Source organism: Panthera tigris, chromosome B4 (genome assembly GCF_018350195.1).
Source record: "Panthera tigris isolate Pti1 chromosome B4, P.tigris_Pti1_mat1.1, whole genome shotgun sequence".
NCBI lineage: Eukaryota > Metazoa > Chordata > Mammalia > Carnivora > Felidae > Panthera > Panthera tigris.
In genome coordinates, this window is record NC_056666.1 from 28,606,988 (window position 1) to 28,627,131 (window position 20,144).

General features: G+C 35.3%; 1 protein-coding gene across 4 annotated transcripts in view; it reads right to left on the reverse strand.

The window, feature by feature from the left end:
* The window catches only part of ARHGAP12 (Rho GTPase activating protein 12), a 120,435-nt gene that overhangs the window by 54,273 nt on the left and 46,018 nt on the right, over positions 1 to 20,144 (reverse strand). For all 4 annotated transcript variants that reach the window (XM_042991339.1, XM_042991338.1, XM_042991336.1 and 1 more), the window contains one exon: positions 1,498 to 1,761. In XM_042991339.1, coding sequence (XP_042847273.1) covers positions 1,498 to 1,761 — 264 coding nt within the window. The remainder of the gene's footprint in view (positions 1 to 1,497; positions 1,762 to 20,144) is intronic.

Below are 20,144 nucleotides of genomic sequence, written 5' to 3' on the forward strand. Positions count from 1 at the left end.
CTTTTTGAGATGGAGCCCTGCGATGGGCTCTATGCTGACAGTGCTGAGCCTACTTGGGATTCTTGCTCTTCCTCTTTGCCCCTCCCCTTCTCGTTCTCTCAAAATAAATAAATAAACATTAAAAAAATATATAAACATTTTCACACATAAAGTCTCAATATTATATAATGTATGCAACCTTTCTCAAGAGGTTACTGGAAAATGTGCTCCAGCTACTATGGAAATAACTATTTTGAAACAATCTGTGCAGAGACTGAGACTCTCATATACAAATCAATCTCATGTATTTATTAAAATGGAAAGCTAAAAAACATACTGAAAATTCCTGTGTATACTTCAAATTCCTTTAAATTATTATATAATTTAATTTAATCCATAATTCTTCCAAATTATTAGATTTTACTTTATTATTCATACACAGGACAATATAATTTTAAATCTTTCTAGATCTACAATTCAAATAATTTTCCCAACATTTTTCTTATTATAGTAACACATGAGCAAATTTCTCTCACTATTCTCGATCTCATTCTTGAACACTAAAAGTACAAGTTACCACCAAACCAAAGCTATAAATAACCAACTGAAAAATAGGACAAGAGGAGTTATTAACTACAAAAAGCTTTTAGATTCTGCTAAATACGAGATGTGCTACCTGATTTTTCCAGCTCCTATGTGACTGGAGTTCTGTTTTTATTACACAATCCAGCTACTTTCTGTAAGACCAAGGTGTCCTATGCAGGCATAGGGGCTTCCGTCTATCAAACAGGAGACTTTAATTCCGTTCTATCAATTCTACCCAAGCCTCTCCTGCATGTTTGAACAGTCCTAAGGAATCCCTCCAGACTTCTGACATGAGAGTTACTCAAAATATGGCTGGCCAAGTTCACTGCACCAGCCTCAAAGAGGTGAGACAAAGGTAGGGGACAGGTAGTATGAACACTTGATAGAGAAAATAATGACTTGAAAGTGAATGGTCAAACTTTACAGGGTGGCTCATTTATAGCAAAGGATTACATTTACTCATTTTCCTTACATATAAATAAAAAGTGATGTTGTACCTCTGACTGACAAAAACTGGGAAAGTATCTTAGTCATACCACACCAATATAGAAAAATGTCTGTTTTAACCAGTTAATAACTTTGTTTTTATTTGTTTGGCTAAGTCATATCTGTATTTTCTTTCCTTTTTCTATAAAATGTCACTGATTCAGCAATAACAATAACCAAATTAGTATCTTCTATAACTGGCACTAAGCAACTTTGAGTTAATTCTGGAACTAGTAAGTACATTATAAGGTTAGCTACTGTCTATTAGTTAGATATTAGAAAGTAGCATGAATATAATGAAACTTGGAAAGAACATTTAGTATCTTAGAGATTTCAAGTGTTCTACTATTTTAATACCAAGAAACAAACCTATTCACTTCTTTTATCCTGAATAATAGAAACAGAAAATTTGGTAAGTCACTGGTTGATTTCCTTAATCACTCATACCTCTTGGTCTCCCGGACTCTGGAAATCTCCTTTGCTTATGCTTGTGTCCCGAGTCCAACGAGGTGGTTTCCAGGTTCTTTCCTGTGTTCCTCTGTTATAGTAATAACATCGCCCTGAACTATCTTTATGAGTTTCCCATTCTCCGTTAATCTGAATTGCTGGGCTCCCAGGCAGTGGGGGGAGAGCAGACTGGGATATTTTCAGTTCTTGTAGATTAGCATAGACAGGAGAATCTGGGCGTCCTTGATTTGGAGGGGTTGTGGCCTGTGGAAAATGTGAAATATTCATGTTTAAACTGGCATAACATTTACAAATAAAAATTGAATGAAACATGAGACACAGAAAATACATACAAATTTATTTAAAACATACATACAGATGTATATATTCTTTCTAAAGAAAAAACAATGCAATGGTATTAATATTCATGATTTGGTTAAAGAAAACATAAAAGTTTCAAATAGAATCCAAAGTGTACTTAGTAACTTTTCCTTATCCTAAAAGAATCGTGCACTAGAAGTCAGGATATGTGGGTTTCAGTTCAAGATCTGGCACTAACAAGTTGTATGACATTGGATTAGATCACCTCATCTCTCCAAAACTGATTTTTTAAATCTCTGTATATGAGGGGATCAGATTAAATCACACCAGTCTCCTTTGTCTCTAAAAGTCTATCATTTCAGACAATCTTTTAAAACACAAAAAGCCTTACACCTGGGTAACTCAAAAAACTACCAAAAGAAAGATTTTATGTTCTAAGCTCTAATATTAAATCAGGAATACATAAGTGAAAGATAAAGGAGATAAATTCTTCAGCTAAGAGTTTACTACATTCTATTCCTTCTCAACTAATAATTTCTCAGTTGCCATAAACAAATCATTTAATCTCTTCCTAGATTCCTCATTTGTGAATTTCCTAACAGTGGAAAAATAAGCATTAGCAGGAACTGATTTACATGCTTAATCTCAACTTCCAGCTTTACTTTTTATTTTTAAATGTCTCACTAGATGTCAGTCAAGAGCAGAATATTCTTCAGACACTTTGCATAAGGACACTATGACTGAATTTAAAATTCTAATAGCTGAAGAAAAAAAGCACATGTCTGAGAACACCTTTCTACACTGTGTATTCATATTTGTATATTTATCTTTCCTTTTACCACAGGGTTTCTCAACCTGGGCACCATAACATTTTGGGACTGATAATTCTTTGCTGTGGGGGGTCTATCTTGTGTGTTACAAAATGTTTACTGGTATCTCTGGCCTCCACCCACTAGATGATAGCAGCATTCCCCCACTGTGTCAACTAAAAAGTCTCCAGACATTGCCAAATGTCCCCTGGGGACAAAACTAACCTTGACTGAGAACCACTGCTTTACTATATAAATCCTAGCATTATATGCAGATGTTTAATTACATCTATAATGTACCCAGAGTTTTATGAATGCTTAAAAATACTGAATTTAAAAAGGGAAATGTGGATGGATACAGAGTCAGTTATATTAAAATTAAAGTACTTTAACTTCTAAAATATTACCTGCCTATAAAGTAATTATAATGAATCTAAATCAAAGAATAAGATTTAAAAGAGAAAACAGTAAAATAACTCCAAACATGAATACATATGTAAAATTGTTACCTTGGTTTTTTTACACATAGTAATTATGCACAATGATACAAATTAAGACTGTTTTCCTTGAAATGTTAGCTGTGAATTTAGACTACCACCGAACAGCATCTTTCTATGAAGAAAATCTATGAAGACAGATTTCCATGTAGTATTTCTCTTTGAGAGTAATTCCATATCCTGGTGAATTAGCCAAGGTAACAATGTTTTTCTCTGACTACAATGAACTCTGTTAATACAACAAATAATTCTATGTAGCAAATCATTTCCCAGAACCTTTTCTAGAGAATATTTATTCAACAAGTGTTAAAAGAAATTCTTACTTTGCTCCTGATATCTTACTAGACTTAGGGAAACAAAGAGCCAAGAGACAGCCATTTTCTAAAAGATGTTCATAGAAAATTCTACTGATAGAAAATTCTACTCTATCTTTAAGAAACCACCAAGTCCTGTTATTTAAACAGTGCAAATTTAAACAGTTTTTCTACTTAAAAAAAACTGAAATGCTTCGGGGCGCCTGGGTGGCACAGTTGGTTGGGTGCCCAACTCCTCGATTTTGGCTCAGGTCATGATCTCATGTGAGTTCGAGCTCCGCATCAGGCTCTGGGCTGACAAAGTGGAGCACGCTTGGGATTCTCTCTCTACTCTGTCTCTGCCACTCCCCCACTCATGTTGTCTCTCAAAATAAACATGAAAAAAAAATTGAAATGCTTCAACACAGTTTATAAGACTAGCGTTATTCTAAATGGAAGAAAATTATAAACCAACCTTGGTTATAAATGAAAATATACTAAGTAAAACATTAGTAATCAAATCTAGCACTGTACTAAGTAAGTAAATCAGAAAAAAAACCAGAAATGTTAAGAAAGTCCATCTTTAGGAACTCTCATACTATAATTCTTTACATTAACAGATTCACATAATCCTCTCCACAGACACCATTTGATAAAACTCAACGTGGATTCAGGATAAAACTCTTAGCAAGTAAGGAATACGTGTGATGTCTCCTTAATGTGACTTTAGAAATTACTATTTAAAATGAATATCACAGGGGCACTCAGTCAGTTAAGCTGAGTGGGTGGCTCAGTCAGTTAAGTGTCCGACTTTGGCTTGGGTGATGATCTCACAGCTCATGAGTTCAAGCCCTACATACGACTGTGCTGACAGCTCCGAGCCTGAAGCTGCTTCAGATTCTGTGTCTCCCTCTCTCTGCCCCCTGCCCGCTTGCACGTGCTTCCTCTATCTCAAAAAAATAAACATTTAAAAAAGTTTTTTAAAAATAAAATAAGCATCACAGCAAGGATTGATAAGAAGCATTTTCATTAAAAGAATAAAAACTAGGATGCTAAATATCACTGCTTTTATTCTACACTGTATTGGAGATTCTAAGCAATGTTCTAAGATATAAAAAATGAATTAAATTCATAAATACCTAGAGGAAAAAAAACCCTGATATCTGACAATGACATAACAAATATCTGGAAACCCAAGTCCAGAAAAACTACTAAGAAATTTAATAAGTTGGCCAGATAAAAGATCATCTGATCAGTTTCTCATACATGAGCAATGACACAATGGAAAATGTAACAATGTAAAAAACCTCATTCACGATAGGAAAAGAATATAAATAAGCTTTAAAAGAAATGTATAAAATCAAATGAGGAATATGTACTTATAAAACCTTCCTTAGGTGCCTAAAATTATATTTATCTATTCAGACAAACCTTTGTTTCTAAAGGGAAAAAGTTATCTTGTAAACATGTGATTTCTGCAAAAAAAAATCTATAAATCCTACAAATTCAACACTATGTCCAGCAAGCAGTATAGTTAGTACACTGCCCAGCACAAAGTAGCACTTAATGAAATTCGTTGAATGAACGAACAAACATGTGAACAAAAAAATACAAACACCTAACGCCCAAGTGAAAGTGAAATTCAAGGACTTGGAACTGGCTACATGTGATAGAGAAGAAACTAGAAAAACATCTATATTTCTAGTCTTGGGAAAGGATGGACGGTTGTGTCACCATTTAAGACAGAAACTATCTAGGGGCGCCTACGTGGTTCAGTCAGTTAAGCGTCCAACTCAAGATTTCAGCTCGGGTCACGATCTTGCCAGTTTGTGAGTTTGAGCCCTGCACGGGGCTCTATGTTGAAGTGCAGAGACTACTTGGGATTCTCTCTCTTTCTCTCTCTCTCTCTCTGTCCCTGTCCCACTCATGTTTTCCCCTCTCTCAAAAATAAATAAACTTTAAAAAAGTATCTTAAGAAAAGAAACTATCTAAAAATGAACTGTGAGCCAAGCACTTAACTAGGTGCTAAGGTTACAAACATGAACTAAAAAATGTACTGTCTTCTGGGACTTCGTGATACAGCAAAAGAAACTGAAACAAAAGCTCATTTAAGTGGATAATCAACAAGACTCTAGAGCTACGCATGGGATGCTGTGGGAGCTAAAAGGAAAAAGACCTGGAAACAAGTGACTGAGTTCTAGAAATGAATAAATAATAAGAGTCAGCCAGGCAAAAGTTGGGGATACAGGAGGCAACACAAACAAAAGTTTGGGGAAAAAGCATGGCACAGTCAAGGAATGATGTGACTCCTACAGTACGTAAAAGGAGCAGCAAGACGGAGATCTAAGGAGAAGCCATGACAGAACAAGGAGGGCTGAAGACTTTAAGGCAGGAAATACACTCTGGTTTAAAACTGAGAAATATTACGGAGGGACACACCAGAGGCGGAGCGCTGTTAACGCTGGCACAAAGGTACAGACAGAAGATGAAGAAAGCTACGAGACAAGGATGGTGGGAATGAAGCAGCAGGGCTAGACTGAAGAAATAATGAGGTTACATTAGCATACGGACTGTATGTTTGTTTATGTGAAGTATATTTTTATTTTGTCTGTGTGTTTAACTACAGGTGAAATAATGCCAAGATAAAGAACAGGACAAAAAGAAGCGAAGAGGGATTCCATTCAGATTGTATTAGGCTGATGCGCCTTTTGAAAATATTCACAGATTGTGTGTTGGCTACAAGGATGGGGAGTTCAGTATAGAAATGAGAGCTAAAAATATAAATGTAAGTCATCAGCATACAGGTGGGGCCATTACCTTAAGAGAGTAGAGTATCCAGAATGTGAGGAGGAGGAAAACAGAACTGTGGAGAATACTAAGCAGTTGCTTTATGAATTAAAATGCAAATATAGGTATAAAGTTAGCACAGGGTTTAATATGGTGACCTCTAGTGTTGTTATTGTTATAATTATTATTGCAATTACTATAATTAAAGTACCAAAGTTAGAGGATCTAATAAAAAAGGAAGAAAGGAAAGTCTGAGATAGAAGAGCTAAACAGGAAAAGGTGGTATTTAAAAAAATCAAAGAGAAGAAAATTTCAAAAGAAGGGGAATTTGACAGTATCATTCCAAAGAATTCAATATAAGGGCTCTGGAACGAGTATTAGATTTAACAATTAAGGAGTCATTACAAGACTTCAACTTCCAGTCATGAAGATCCCAAATTATCTCCCTGCCACCAACATTCAGAAAAGGGAATGAAATACAGGAAACGGGCATTTTCAGGCATTGTAACAACAAGCAGCGCAGGACTGTGATCTCAGGAAAGAAGAAACAAATGAGGGCCTGACCACTCCAAGGCTTTCTGCCTGGAGGTAGTTTCCAGAAATCAGCACAGGAAGGGGAAACCTATACAGTTTCACTGACTAAACAGTACAGAGATAAAGGTTTACATTTCTTATTTAAAATATCAAAGGGAAAAATACAACAAATGAAAATAATTATGCAAGTATCAAATATTGCAAAGAGAGGACAAGGAGAATGGTCTCTAATTTTTCCAGGAATCTCCAAATTTTGTTGATGTTCTTCAAAATTGATAAACTAAGAAATCAAGGAGAGTTATGTTTGAAATCAGAAATATAATAGCAATTTTAAACAGAATGACATGTAGTTAGAAGAGGTTTACTGACAATGAATGAATGGTAAAATTTTAATATTTCACATTCTTACTACCAGTTAAAATTTTTGACAGATGTTCATTTGTATGTTGCTCATCTACTGTCAGAAACAGTATCTGGTAGAAGACTTTTGTTTTCTTAATTAAGAATTAACTCAAAGGGCGCCTGGGTGGCTCAGTCAGTTAAGCGTCCAACTTCGGCTCAGGTCATGATCTTGCAGTCTGTGAGTTCCAGCACCGCACAGGGCTCTGTGTTGACAGCTCAGAGCCTCAAGCCTGCTTCAGATTCTGTGTCTCCCTCTCTCTCTGCCCCTCCCCCACTCATGCTCGGTCTCAGAAATAAACATTAAAAAAAGAATAAAAAAGAATTAACTTCATGATTAAAATCAGTTTATACTTTAACTTCCAAAGTATACAGAAAGAGAACAGAAGAGGATTCAGTATTTTTATTAATACTCTCATCTCTGACAAAAAGAAAACTGTGTATGTTTATGTCAATTGCTCAAATCATTGAAAAAAACTGAAGAAAAATGCCATTTCTGTAAGGCATTTCCTTAGAGATCACTAAGGATTTTCCTCAAGAACTTTTAAAAATATAAATTCCTGATAGAAAAAATAGTATAAAATATCAAACTAATTTTACACATAAATAAATACAGATTAACTACAAAGAGGAATGTAAATAATTATACACCATTTTGTCTAGTGAACCAAAAATACTTTTTTTTTTTTTTTTTTAAAACAAACACACTCAATGCTGGTGAAGGTTGAATGTAAGAGCTTCAGTTTACTGCTGGTGACTTCAGTTAGCTGAACCTTTTTGCCAAACAGTTTGGCAAGTATGTTTCAAAAGCTTTTATATATATTTTTAGAACCCTGAGCAGAGAGGGGGGGAAATCCTAAGTATAGAAAAAAGTTCTTCCCACAAAGATGTTCATTCCAATGTTATTTATCAGAAATAAATTAGAAATCATCTAAACATTCAGCAACAGAGGAATGGTTAAGTAAATAATGATATATGAGGCAATAATATATTTTTTTTCAGTGAGGCACTGAAAATGTTAATGATTTTTAATAACACAATAAAAATTTTGAGGTTAATGAGAATAGCAGAATATAAAGCTGCTTCTAACACCCAACTAAGTTCCAACTAAAAATTTTAAAGTATGAAGAAAAACCAACTAAACATGGTCATTTTTCTCTGGATAATAGGATTGTGTATGATTTTTTATGTGCTTTATTTCCCAATTTTATTTTCCTCAATAATCTGGGGCACTTGCCTAGTCCAGGGGACTCACAAAAGTGACAGCAACAGTATTAACACTATGTAAACTAGTGTTTCTTAACAGGTGGTCAAAGGATGATCTAGATCAGCCTCATTTAGGAATGCTTTTTAAAATTTAAAATTCTTGGGGCGCCAGGGTGGCTTGGTCGGTTAAGCGTCCGACTTCGGCTCAGGTCCTGATCTCACGGTCCGTGAGTTCGAGCCCCGCGTTGGGCTCTGTGCTGACAGCTCAGAGCCTGGAGCCTGTTTCAGATTGTGTCTCCCTCTCTCTCTGCTCCTCCCCTGTTCATGCTCTGTCTCTCTCTGTCTCAAAAATAAATAAACGTTAAAAAATATAATAAAATAAAATAAAATTTAAAATTCTTGAGTCATATCCCAGAGACACTGGGAAGTGGTAGTCAAGAATCTGTATTTTTAAATACTCTATGGGATCCTTATGTGTACCATTGTTTGGAACACACTGATAAAATTAAATCTTCCTGAATGGACTCAGGGCAAACTGGTACCCTTGGTCCAACAAGTTTGTATTCTAAAAGGCTTAAAGATAATTCTGAACTCCACACCCCCAGTTGTTTCTTAGTCTACAGATAAGTCAAAGAATTAAAATAAAAGAATAAGCAACAAGAAGTTCTTCCAACATATGAATCACATAAAAATTAATTTTCTAATATTTATAAGACTTACGCATTGTGCCCTTAAACTGAGCAAAAAACCTTGCTCATGAATTGTAGACAACAAAATTAGTGATTTTTCATACAAAACAAAACAAAAAAAAACTTTAAAAGGAGAACAAAGAAACAAAGTTAATTTTATGGGCCATATATCTGTCATTAATTAACAACTGAATTGGGACTAGTACCTCTGCACATGACCCAATTTTATATTTAAAAAAAGACTTGGCCTGTTCCACTTTGTCTATACATAGACTAAAATAGTCCTCCCACTATGCACAGAAAGAAAAAACTGGGGAACCACACATATATATATATAAGAAGGTAACTTTAAACTTAGACTCTGCCTGAATCCTTACTTTTTTAATACCAAAAACATGGAGATTCGCTCTCTTTTTACTTTTTAACATTAAAGTATTGCTTCTAAAATAAACTTCAGAGAATGGCAGAATATGTACTAACTAAGGAGCTAGGCCCCTTGTTTCTTAAATAGCATATGCCACTCAGTACTAATACTTAGTATCTACCTTCATAATAATAATGAATTACATTTATATAAATATGCTTATATTTATATTGCTATTTAGTAATATAGTTGATTATTCAACCAATATAAGTCCCTGCAGCCTATAATCATATCTCTGACTTAGTATGGGTAAAACAAAACAAAACATTTACCAAAGTATCAGACTCCAAAACAAAATTTAAATTATTTTTTAACTCTATTTTAATTGATGTGGAGAAAAGACATTTATATGCCTTTGGTAATTTACCTGCTTAAACTCTGCCTTACCATAATTGCCAATTATCATAACATTGGTCCAGTCAACAGAATAAAGGACAAAAAAATAGCCAACAAGCCAACATTCAGTTAAAGTAACAGTAAGGGGCGCCTGGGTGACTCAATTGGTTAAGCATCCGACTTCGGCTAAGGTCATGATCTCACAGTTTGTGAGTTCTAGCCCCATGTCGGGCTCTGTGCTGACAGCTCAGAGCCTGGAGCCTGCTTCAGATTCGGTGTTTCCCTCTCTCTCTGCTACTCCCCCACTCACACTCTGTCATACTCTCTTTCAAAAATAAACAAACATTAAAAAATAGTAATAATAAAAAAATAGGTGGTAAAATTTGTTTTAGTTTCACAACCGAAAACTGCATATTAATTTTAACTGAAAAATGTTACTTTCCAAAAGAAATCTATTCACTTAAAGCCAAATTTTAGGGAGAAAAACATATATTACCCTTTGTTTGATAATTTTAAAATATAAAAACTTAAAAGCTTTAATGTTTATATCTTTTTTAAAGTTTTATTTATTTATTTTAAGAGAGACAGCATGAGCCAGGAAGGGGCAGAGAGAAGGAGGGAGAGAATCCCAAGCAGGCTCCACACCATCAGTGCAGAGCCCAATGTGGGGCTGGAACTCATGAACTGTAAGATCATGACCTGAGCCCATATCATAAGAGCCAGATGCTTAACCAACTGAGCCACCCAGGCACCCCTCTAATATTTATATCTTTAAAGCATGCCTACATTAAGATTTCAGTGTTTATAGAATTTACTATGGAGTATTCTATGATTTTACTTACTTAACTAACATTTAAGAACTAATTATGAGCTGGGTGGGAGATGAAATTGTGACAGTCCCAATCCTTAAGGGCCAGCAACCTAGTAAAGAGGAAGAGACAGATAATAAAATGATTCCAATGGCACAAGCTAAGTGCTACAGCGAGCTATGTCTACAGGATACTCTAGGAGCACACACAAAAAAAGTGGCAATAAACAAGGAGGAGAGGGTGAGACATAGTGTGGAAGAAAGGTTCACAACACAGGTTTAACTGGATCTATAAAGGGAAGCAGAGGGAAGCAGAGGGAAGCAGAGGGAAGCAGGAGGGAGCCAAGGAGGTCAAAGGAAGTGCTGAAGGGCACTCTGAGTACATTTCAAAATCTGTTTTTAGCTAGCATAACACAAAAAAATAAAAAGCAGCCTTTGCATAATAAAGGATAACTGGTAGCTAAAGGAAGTCAGTACTGTGAAAAGCTTTAATAAATATTATTTTCATGGTTTAAAAACAAAAAGCCTCTTTTCTGTATTATTTTTTTCCTATTTATTGCACTCAAGGTTGCTCAGCTCCTCTAGAGTTTGATACCTTATATTCATACATTAAAACATTTTAGCTGCTTATCTTTCACCTTGTTTCCATCCTCTTTCCCTCCCCTTGGATCACCTTAACTGACAAACCTCAACAACCGCTTCCCAACATCAGAGATCTGTCACCATTTCTGCCTCTCCCTTGACAGACAGTAAGAAGGCAGGCCACAAGTATGAGAGCTGTGAGGCCCCATAAAGGCTTATTTGTAGGAAGCCATAAACAAACATACTGATGAAGTCATTTCTGTGCTGCCGACCTGCAAAACCAGATGCCAACTGACAACAGTGCAAATGTGCCATGCTGTCAACTAAAATCACTGGGAGCTGAAGATAATCAGAGGGTGGACAGATAAGAGCTGACAGACACCACAATAAAAGGGACCCATACAGACATAGTCATAAGGGTGTGTACAATTAGGAAGTCTGTCACAGGTAAAAGATTTGTCAAAAAAGAACAAAAGACCTATTTCCCTTAAAAACTAGGCCCCCACACACAAAAAAATTAAGCCCACAGCTCTTTCAATAATTCTCTGTTGTGCCCTCACATGCATCTCTTCCTACAGCCTTACTATGCTGCAGCTTATTTCTGGGGTACTCATCAGACTGCACTACGATCGCAGATTTACTTGTCTGCCTTTCCTTCTAACACTTGATCTTCAAGGCAGAAATGTTTGCCTTGATTATCGCTTCATCCACAGTGCCTAATACAGCACCTGCACACAGTAAGCACTCAATGCACCCCTTAATGAAAATTATTTCATATAACTAAACAAGCTATCATGGAATACATACACTGAAATTAACTCCTTACCGCTGTTTTCATAGTCTCCTTGGGAAATCTTACCTAATTTTACTGCTTCAATAAAATCAAACTCTCTCTCTAACATCCACCTCTCTCCCCTAAATGACAGACATGTATTTTGAAAGACCTACTACCATGGATCCTCCACACATACCTTAAATTCCTTACATCTTCTTCCTAAACTTTTTTTTTTCTGTAACACACTATCTTTGAATATTTGCCAGTTCAAATAACAGCATCATAAGCTACTCAATCAGAAATCTCAAAGTCATCTTGTGTCTCTTCTCTTTACTCCAATACGTTCCATGAATTCTTCCTAATATACCTTAAATTCTTTCCTCTCTTACCCTAAGATAACTACCTTAGTCTAGGTCCTCTTCATCTATTTTGCTAAATGATTACAAGCACCCTTGGGGGTCATCTTTCTCCATTTCTTCACCCTGTCCAATTGGTCTTTCACAGTATCAATAATTATTCTCTAAAATCACAAATCTGATCTTCTACTCACCTGCTTTTAAAAACATCAATGAATATTTCACTGACTATAAAAGAAGTTCAAAACCATAGCAGAGAATTTAAGACTCTTAACACTCCAGTCCCAAAGAATCTTTTTCTGCCTCCTTTCTTTTCATTCTCTTCACATTCTTTGCTCCAAAACCCCATGTTACTCACACATCTATTATGAATGTCATGCTATTCCCCCACCTCCAACCATTACCTTCAAATATTTCTTTATCCTTCTATCTGGGATATCCTGTCCCTAATCACCAATGAGTAAACCATATATAAAACCATAAAGAGCTGGTTCAAAGGTCACTTTCTCTCTGAGACACTCCTCTATTCCTCAATGCAGAATGCACAGGTTTCCTATGCATCTACAGTAGCACAAATACAAATATAATGACAGCCAGATATGTCATTTAAAATTTTCTAGTAGCCACATTAAAAAGGCAAAACGAGGTGAAATGAATTGTAATAATATATACATTTAGCCCAATATATCCAAAATACCAGTATTTTACCATATAATCAATATAAAAATTCTAAGTCTTTAAAATCCAGTATTTTATAGCATATTTCAATTTAGATCCCAAATTTTCAAAGTACTTAATCTGTTTGTAGATATCATAAAATTTACAATTAAGCAAATTCACATATGCAAATTATTCTATATTCGTTTTTAAATTTAACTTATAATAACTAAAACTAAAATAAATTCAGTCCCTCAGTCTCATTAGCCATATTCAAGTGCTCAACAACCACACATGGCAACTGGCTACTGTATTAAACAGTATCAATCCACAGTGTTTTGTATCCACCTCTACTAATTCCCCCCCATACTACATTATACTTAGTTGTTATTTTTCAGTCTCTCCAACTAAACCTGAAGCCCCCCAAGAGTTTAGAGCAAGATCATGTCTTAAACACACTGTATTTTCAAAATCTAGAAACAAATTAATAAATTTAATATGTCTTCTCAAGCCCTGACTCAAACACTGATAATTTTCCCAGTAACTGCTTTCCCAATACATAGAATATTTTAAAAAACAGAAAGATAAATGAAACAGCTAAGAATATTTATTGATGAAACCTCATTATTGTGTTGAAAGTACTCAACCAGATACGCCTGTCCTTGGTCAGTTAAGCAAACAAAATTCTCCACTAGGACATTATGCTGAAATAGCAAGACTTAGCTACCAATTTATACTGATGAAGCAACATGCAATGGCCTGGTATGCTGCCATTCACTATCGCAAATCTCTCTCCCTAGGGACTTGAATGGTAACTGTATGATCAGCATTCAGAGGATGACTAAAGAATAAAGAATACTCTGTTGTGAAATTTCTAGAGAGTAAAAAGTTTGTGGTAAAATCACCCATGGAAAAAAATGCATCTGGCTTTACTTGTTAGAAAGCATTTAATATAAATACAAGTTTAAGCTTAGATGTTGAGGTTTCTGGTAATAGCCAAAAATATAATAAATTAAAAACAAATACAAGATCAATCCAAAGTTACATGGTACACATTTAAATGGTTGACATACCGTCCTGTCATTTTCATGACTGTTCTTTTGTTTTTTCAAAAATAAGATTCTGAAGTAAAATATTCTGAAAAACTCATTATCTAAGGAAAATATAAATTTTCACTTCAAAAGAGCACAACCAAATAAATGGGTTTCTAATTTACTTCATGTACCAATTTGTTAACAAGTCCGTATGACAGGTACTTGGATAATCTATTATTATATTAATTCTAAACTGAGTGCATAGTTTACAAGGTTTAAAGTATTATACGCTTAAAACTGTATTGAACACCTTATACCTATACAAAGCAAATAAAAAGTAGATGATTTTCTATCATTTTAATGGCCACTTTATACTAAAACAAGAAACATTTAAGCCCTGAATTCCTTAAAAAATATTCTAAATAGGTATTTAGACACATATAGATGAACCTAAAAATATAAAAATATATCCATAAATTCACACACATATGCATTCATAGATGCATGAAAAAAATCAAGACTATAAGTTTTGTAACTTATTTCATGGAATTATGGCTGGCTTGGCTTACCTGTATTCTCTTATTTATTCTGAAATGAGATTAAAAAGAAAAAATTTGTGGAAGAGAAAAAGGCCATTAGTTTTAAATCTATACAACAATTCTGGAATGATCTTTAAGAAATTCTACAACATAAGCTACAAAAGCAAGAACACACTGATGATACCCATGGAGTTCAAAATTCAAAACTGTAAGTTTACCCAGAAAATCTAGAGTAGGCAAGGAAGAAGGGCTAGTTCACAGTCATGAGTATTTTGGGTTCATTCTAAATGACAAATGTAGTCACTGTCCTTAGAATTAAAATCCTCATAAGTCACAATGAGAATACAATTCCCATTAGCAAGTTCTCCAAGTTGCTAAAGGATAAAACAGGACAGGGGAGAGAAGGGAAAGGTAAAATGGGTGAGACAGAATGAGAATGTTGTATAATGACAGCAGTGAAAAGTCTAACACCTCTTTGAGCAGTTCATCCTGAAGTTTCATAAACTGAGGCCTGTCTAGACACTAGGTAATCATTCCCAACCATTCTCTTTTTGTAACCATCACCACCATCCATTTCCAGAACTTTCTTCATCTTGCAAAACTGAAACTGTACACATTACACAATAACTCTCCATCCCCTCACTCCCCAGCCCCTGGCAACCAACATTCCACTTTCTGTCTCTATGAATTTGACTACTCGAGTAGTGGAATCATACAATATTTGTCTTTTTGTGACTGGTTTATTTCATTTAACATAATGTCTCCAAGATTCATTCATGCTGTGGCAGGTGTCAGAATTTCCTTCCTTTTTAAGGCTGAATACTATCCCACTGAATGGACATACTACATTTTGTTTACTCATCTGTTGATGGAAACTTGGGTTGCTTCTACCTTTTGCTATTAAAAATAATGCTGCTATAAACATGGACATACAAATATCTGTTCAAATCCCTGCATTCAATTCTTTTGGGTACTGTGATGATTAATTTAGTCAACTTGACTGGATTAAGAGGATGCCCAAATAGCTGGAAAAACATTATATCTGGGTGCCTCTGGAAGAGATCAGCATTTACATCAGCAGACTAAGGCAAGAAGACTGTCCTCACCAAAGGAAGCTGGCATCCTCCAAATCTGCTAAGGGCCCAAATAGAAGAAAAAGGCAGAGGAAGGGCAAAATCACTCTCTTGCATGACTCTCTTGTTTCTTGAGTCTTAAGATGTACACAAGGACTGGGGTGCCTGGGTAGCTCACTTGGTTAAGTGTTCAACTTCGGCTCAGGTTAGGATCTCATGGTGAGTTTGAGGCCCATGTCGGGCCCTGTGCTAGCTCAAAGCCTGGAGTCTGCTTCAGATTCTGTGTCTCCCTCTCTCTCTCTGCCCCTCCCCCACTGGTGCTCAGTCTCTCTGGCTCTCAAAAATAAACATTAAAAAATAATTTTTTTTTTAAAGACTTAGACAAGGAGTTACACCATCAGACTTCCTCAGCTCTCAGACCTTCAGCCATGGACTGAACTACGCTATTGGCTTCCTTGGTTCTACAGGTTGCAGACAGCAGATCTGGGACTTCTTAGCTTCCATGACTGCATGAGTCAATTCCTATAATAAATCTCATATATATACCTATTTATACCCTATTGGTTCTTTTTCTCTTGAGAACCCCAATACCAATAAGAGCCCTTTTCTTCTCAAACTCCTCAGTAAACTTACCATTAGCTCTAAAGGTCATCATTCAAAAAATAACATTGATACCTTGCATGTTTTCCACTTCCTGACATCTTACATATATATGAAAGACCATTAATCTAAAAGAGGGAAAAATCAGGGACGCCTAGGTAGTTCATTCAGTTAAGCATCCAACTTCGGCTCCGGTCATGATCCCGCAGTTTGTGAGTTCCAGCCCCACATCCAGCTCTGTGCTGACAGCTCAGAGCCTGGAGCCTGCTTTAGATTCTGTGTCTCCCTCTCTCTCTCTGCCTCTCCCCACTTGCATTCTTTGTCTCTCAAAAAAATAAATAAATAGTTTTTAAAAAATTTTTAAAGAGGGAAAAATCAGCAGCTAAGTTTAAAAGCAATTTAATCTTGTTCCTCTTGACCTCCTCATATATCCTCATTGTAAAAGAGAAAAATATAAAACATTCTAGTTATATCCCAAAGTACATGAAACAAAATTCATCCAGTAAATGCACTTGAATTCTACAGAGTTAATGCTAGCCAAAACTGCAGTTTGTTTTCCAAGACCTTTAGTCTCCTTTTAGGGCCTTTCCAACCTCTCTTCCTCATCAAAACTAGTTCTCAGTTGGAATTTTTTTAAAAGCTCTTAAATACAAAAGATACATTTCCTCTAAGTCAAATCAACTACTGACTCTCATCTAAAGGCTCAGAATTACTCTATCCTGTTCCAAGACTCACTTGAGACATGTCAGTCCCCTTTGCTTCCGAATCAGTTATTTATATGTTTGCTCCTTTTCATCAGGTATCTGAACGTTCAAGGAGAAATAAAAACATTTCATTCAGGCTTCAGAAGTCTCTACATATAAAAACAGACAGATGAGAAAATCTGTGACAGAGATCTAAATTAAGATTTACTAACTTCTTGTTTACTGTGTCTGTTTAGGATACTGTTGCTCTTCTGAATGACACATACTGAAAGTGGCATAAAGATGCCTCGTTCCTTTTAATAGAAGAAACTGCTAACCGTAGGAAGGAACAAGTCTGGTTATCACAGTTTTCAGTCTTCATATTCTATTTCAGTGAATGCACTAACATGAAAACTATTACATAACAATAGTGATACAGCAAAGCAAGTGACCATTATAATTTGGTATGTGAGCATTTTATTGTATTTTACACTTATTAAAATGAGGCAAAAAATAAAAATGGAAAAATAATAGTATAGTATAGCATTCCCCTAGATTTCCTTATGATACAGAGAAGGCAAACTATAATCCAAATGTAGCTTGTAGTCTATTTTGGTAAATTAAGTTTTATTGAAACATAGCTGTTTTCAGTAAAACACAGTTTTATTGAAACATACCGTTTCCATATGGTCTATGGCTATTTTATGCTACAATGCGAGTTGGATTCTTGTAACAGAAATCATATAAGCTCACAAAACCTAAAGTATTCACTACCTGGTTCCTTACAGAAAAAGTCTGCCAACTCCTGTGAAAATGCCCTCCTTGTATTAAGCTAGATTTTATTAAAACCAAGTACACAAGAATTAGATGGGTATGTATTTTACTGCATTCTTCCAAAGTAATTAGTTTCAATAATTACAAAATTTAGATCTGTTCAGCATTGACATTATCCTATAAACCTCAGAAAAGATGAAAAGCTACAATCTTCAGCTTTTAGGTTACCAGTGAGTTTCAATTGATTTTCATAATTCACATGCAAGTTTTATTACCTATTTAAAAGACAAGCATAGTTCTCTTAGCTACAGAAAGAGTTCTCACAAAGGCCTTTAGTGAGTTCCCTTAAAAATTTTTTTATTTAAAAAAATTTTTATTTTAAAAATGTAAGGTGGGACATCTAGGTGCCTGGGTCAATTAAGCGTCCGACTTCGGCTCAGGTCATGATCTTGCAGTTTGTGAGTTTAAGCCCTGCATCAGGCTCTGTGCTGACAGTTCAGAGCCTGGAGCCTGCTTTGGATTATGTGTCTCCCTCCCTCTCTGCCCCTTCTCCACTTGTACTCTGTCTCTCTCTCTCTCTCTCTCAAAATTAAACATTAAAAAATTAAAAATAAATAAAAATACAACACTAGTACCTAGACCAAATCAGACACACAAATTAAGTGTAGAATCTCTAGTTTTAAAAATTATTTAACTTATTCTTCCCCACATATTTTCCCTCTGACCTCATATCCTATTCATTGCCTTATCCTACTTATTATCTGCATTCCAACAAATCACCTAACATGCTCACACTTGGCTCTAGTTTTAAAAAAAAAAGTCAATACAGACTAACAGACTGACACTAGGCTGGCAGGGTTTTTTTCCCCCCTAGCTTACTTACTAAAAGTATATTAAGTGGTATTATTTCTATTTCCTACATGTCAGGAATTTTTAAGACAATGAATGGGTACTCTTCATATTTTGGATCTAATTCTTATTTTTGTACTACTATATTTTAGTTCTTTGCATTCGCAGAACAGAAAATTAGTGCTGTGGGGCACGTGGCCAACTCCTGATTTCGGCTCAGGTCATGATCTCACAGTTCCTGAGTTCAAACCCAATGTCACCCTCCCTGCTGTCAGGGTAGACCCTGCTTTGGATCCTGTCTCCCTCTCTCTGCCCCTCCTCCACTCATGCTCGTTCGCTCCTCTCAAAATAAGTAAATAAACTTTAAAAAAAAAAGCTCTATAGTAATAAAGATTAGAGGATAAATGATGTTGTGTTGCAATTTCATTTCCTGATTAACAATGACATTTTCCTTTGTCTAAATACACTTACGCTTAACTGTCTATTCAAAAGCATTTAATTGTTCTCCAAGTTAAGTTGAAGTCACTTGATTATCTTGGTTTTCTAAGCACTCCACCTCTCCCATTTCCTCCAAAGTCTCCTGGAGGAGTCAATAAAAATTAATGTGTGTGACTTAATTTTTTTCTATGATTTATACACAGAGAGAAAGACACTCAAAATGTTGTGACCTCTAAACATTTGAAAGCTGAGGGGCGGGGAGGAACACCTAAAACATCTGAACTGTACATCACTGCCAAGCATAGACTAGCAGTTTTTATATCAGGTAAGTATCATAACTAAAATCATCTCCACTTACAGTACCAGAATCGTATTGGAATCTCCTATATAGTTCCTTGATGTTTACAGTAATGGCTCCTACACGCTTCTACAAGGTTGCTGGTCATTCTAGTCTCTGCAGGTACTTTTAACAACCCCTAAAGGTCAGGAATGTCCAAATTGAAATTTTTTTCTTATGGGAGATCACTAGGAAGCAGTAGAAATGATCTACTATTACACAATGGTATGTAGTATTCATTTATAAAGCATGGTTTTATTATAAGACATGATCCTTTACTCATCATCATATCCCTAGAACCTTGCACTATACAAAGTATGTAGCTGGTGCCCAATAAACATTTATTTAGTGAATGCATGAATGAATGAATTATTCCAGTAAATCTAAAGTCATGATTTTTTGCTTTATTTTATTCTTCTCCATCAGTATCTTCCCTTCCTTTCCAAATAAAAAATATTCAGATAACAAATATGTATGGGAAAGAAACCAGTTTTTTGAAAGCCCCTAGCTGACAATGGGTATTAAAAAATTCTTGTTTCACTTGAGGAGTTCAAACTTCTCTGAAACACAGGGAAGATATTGCAGATTCAATTTTCAAATACCCTACCTTGTTATGGTCTCCAAAAAATACTTATGTAAAAAACACAGGCTCACATCTCCTCATGTAAAATAACCAAATACAGACACATATGAATGTCAATATCAAATTATCCCTAGTAATTAACTAAGTTCCACCTTTACTACTTCAACCAGACATATAATGGTATTTCTACAACATTCATACATTTACTTCATAAGTAAATTTTATTTCCTAAGTAGGTATTAAAATAGGCTTTAGCTATTTTTC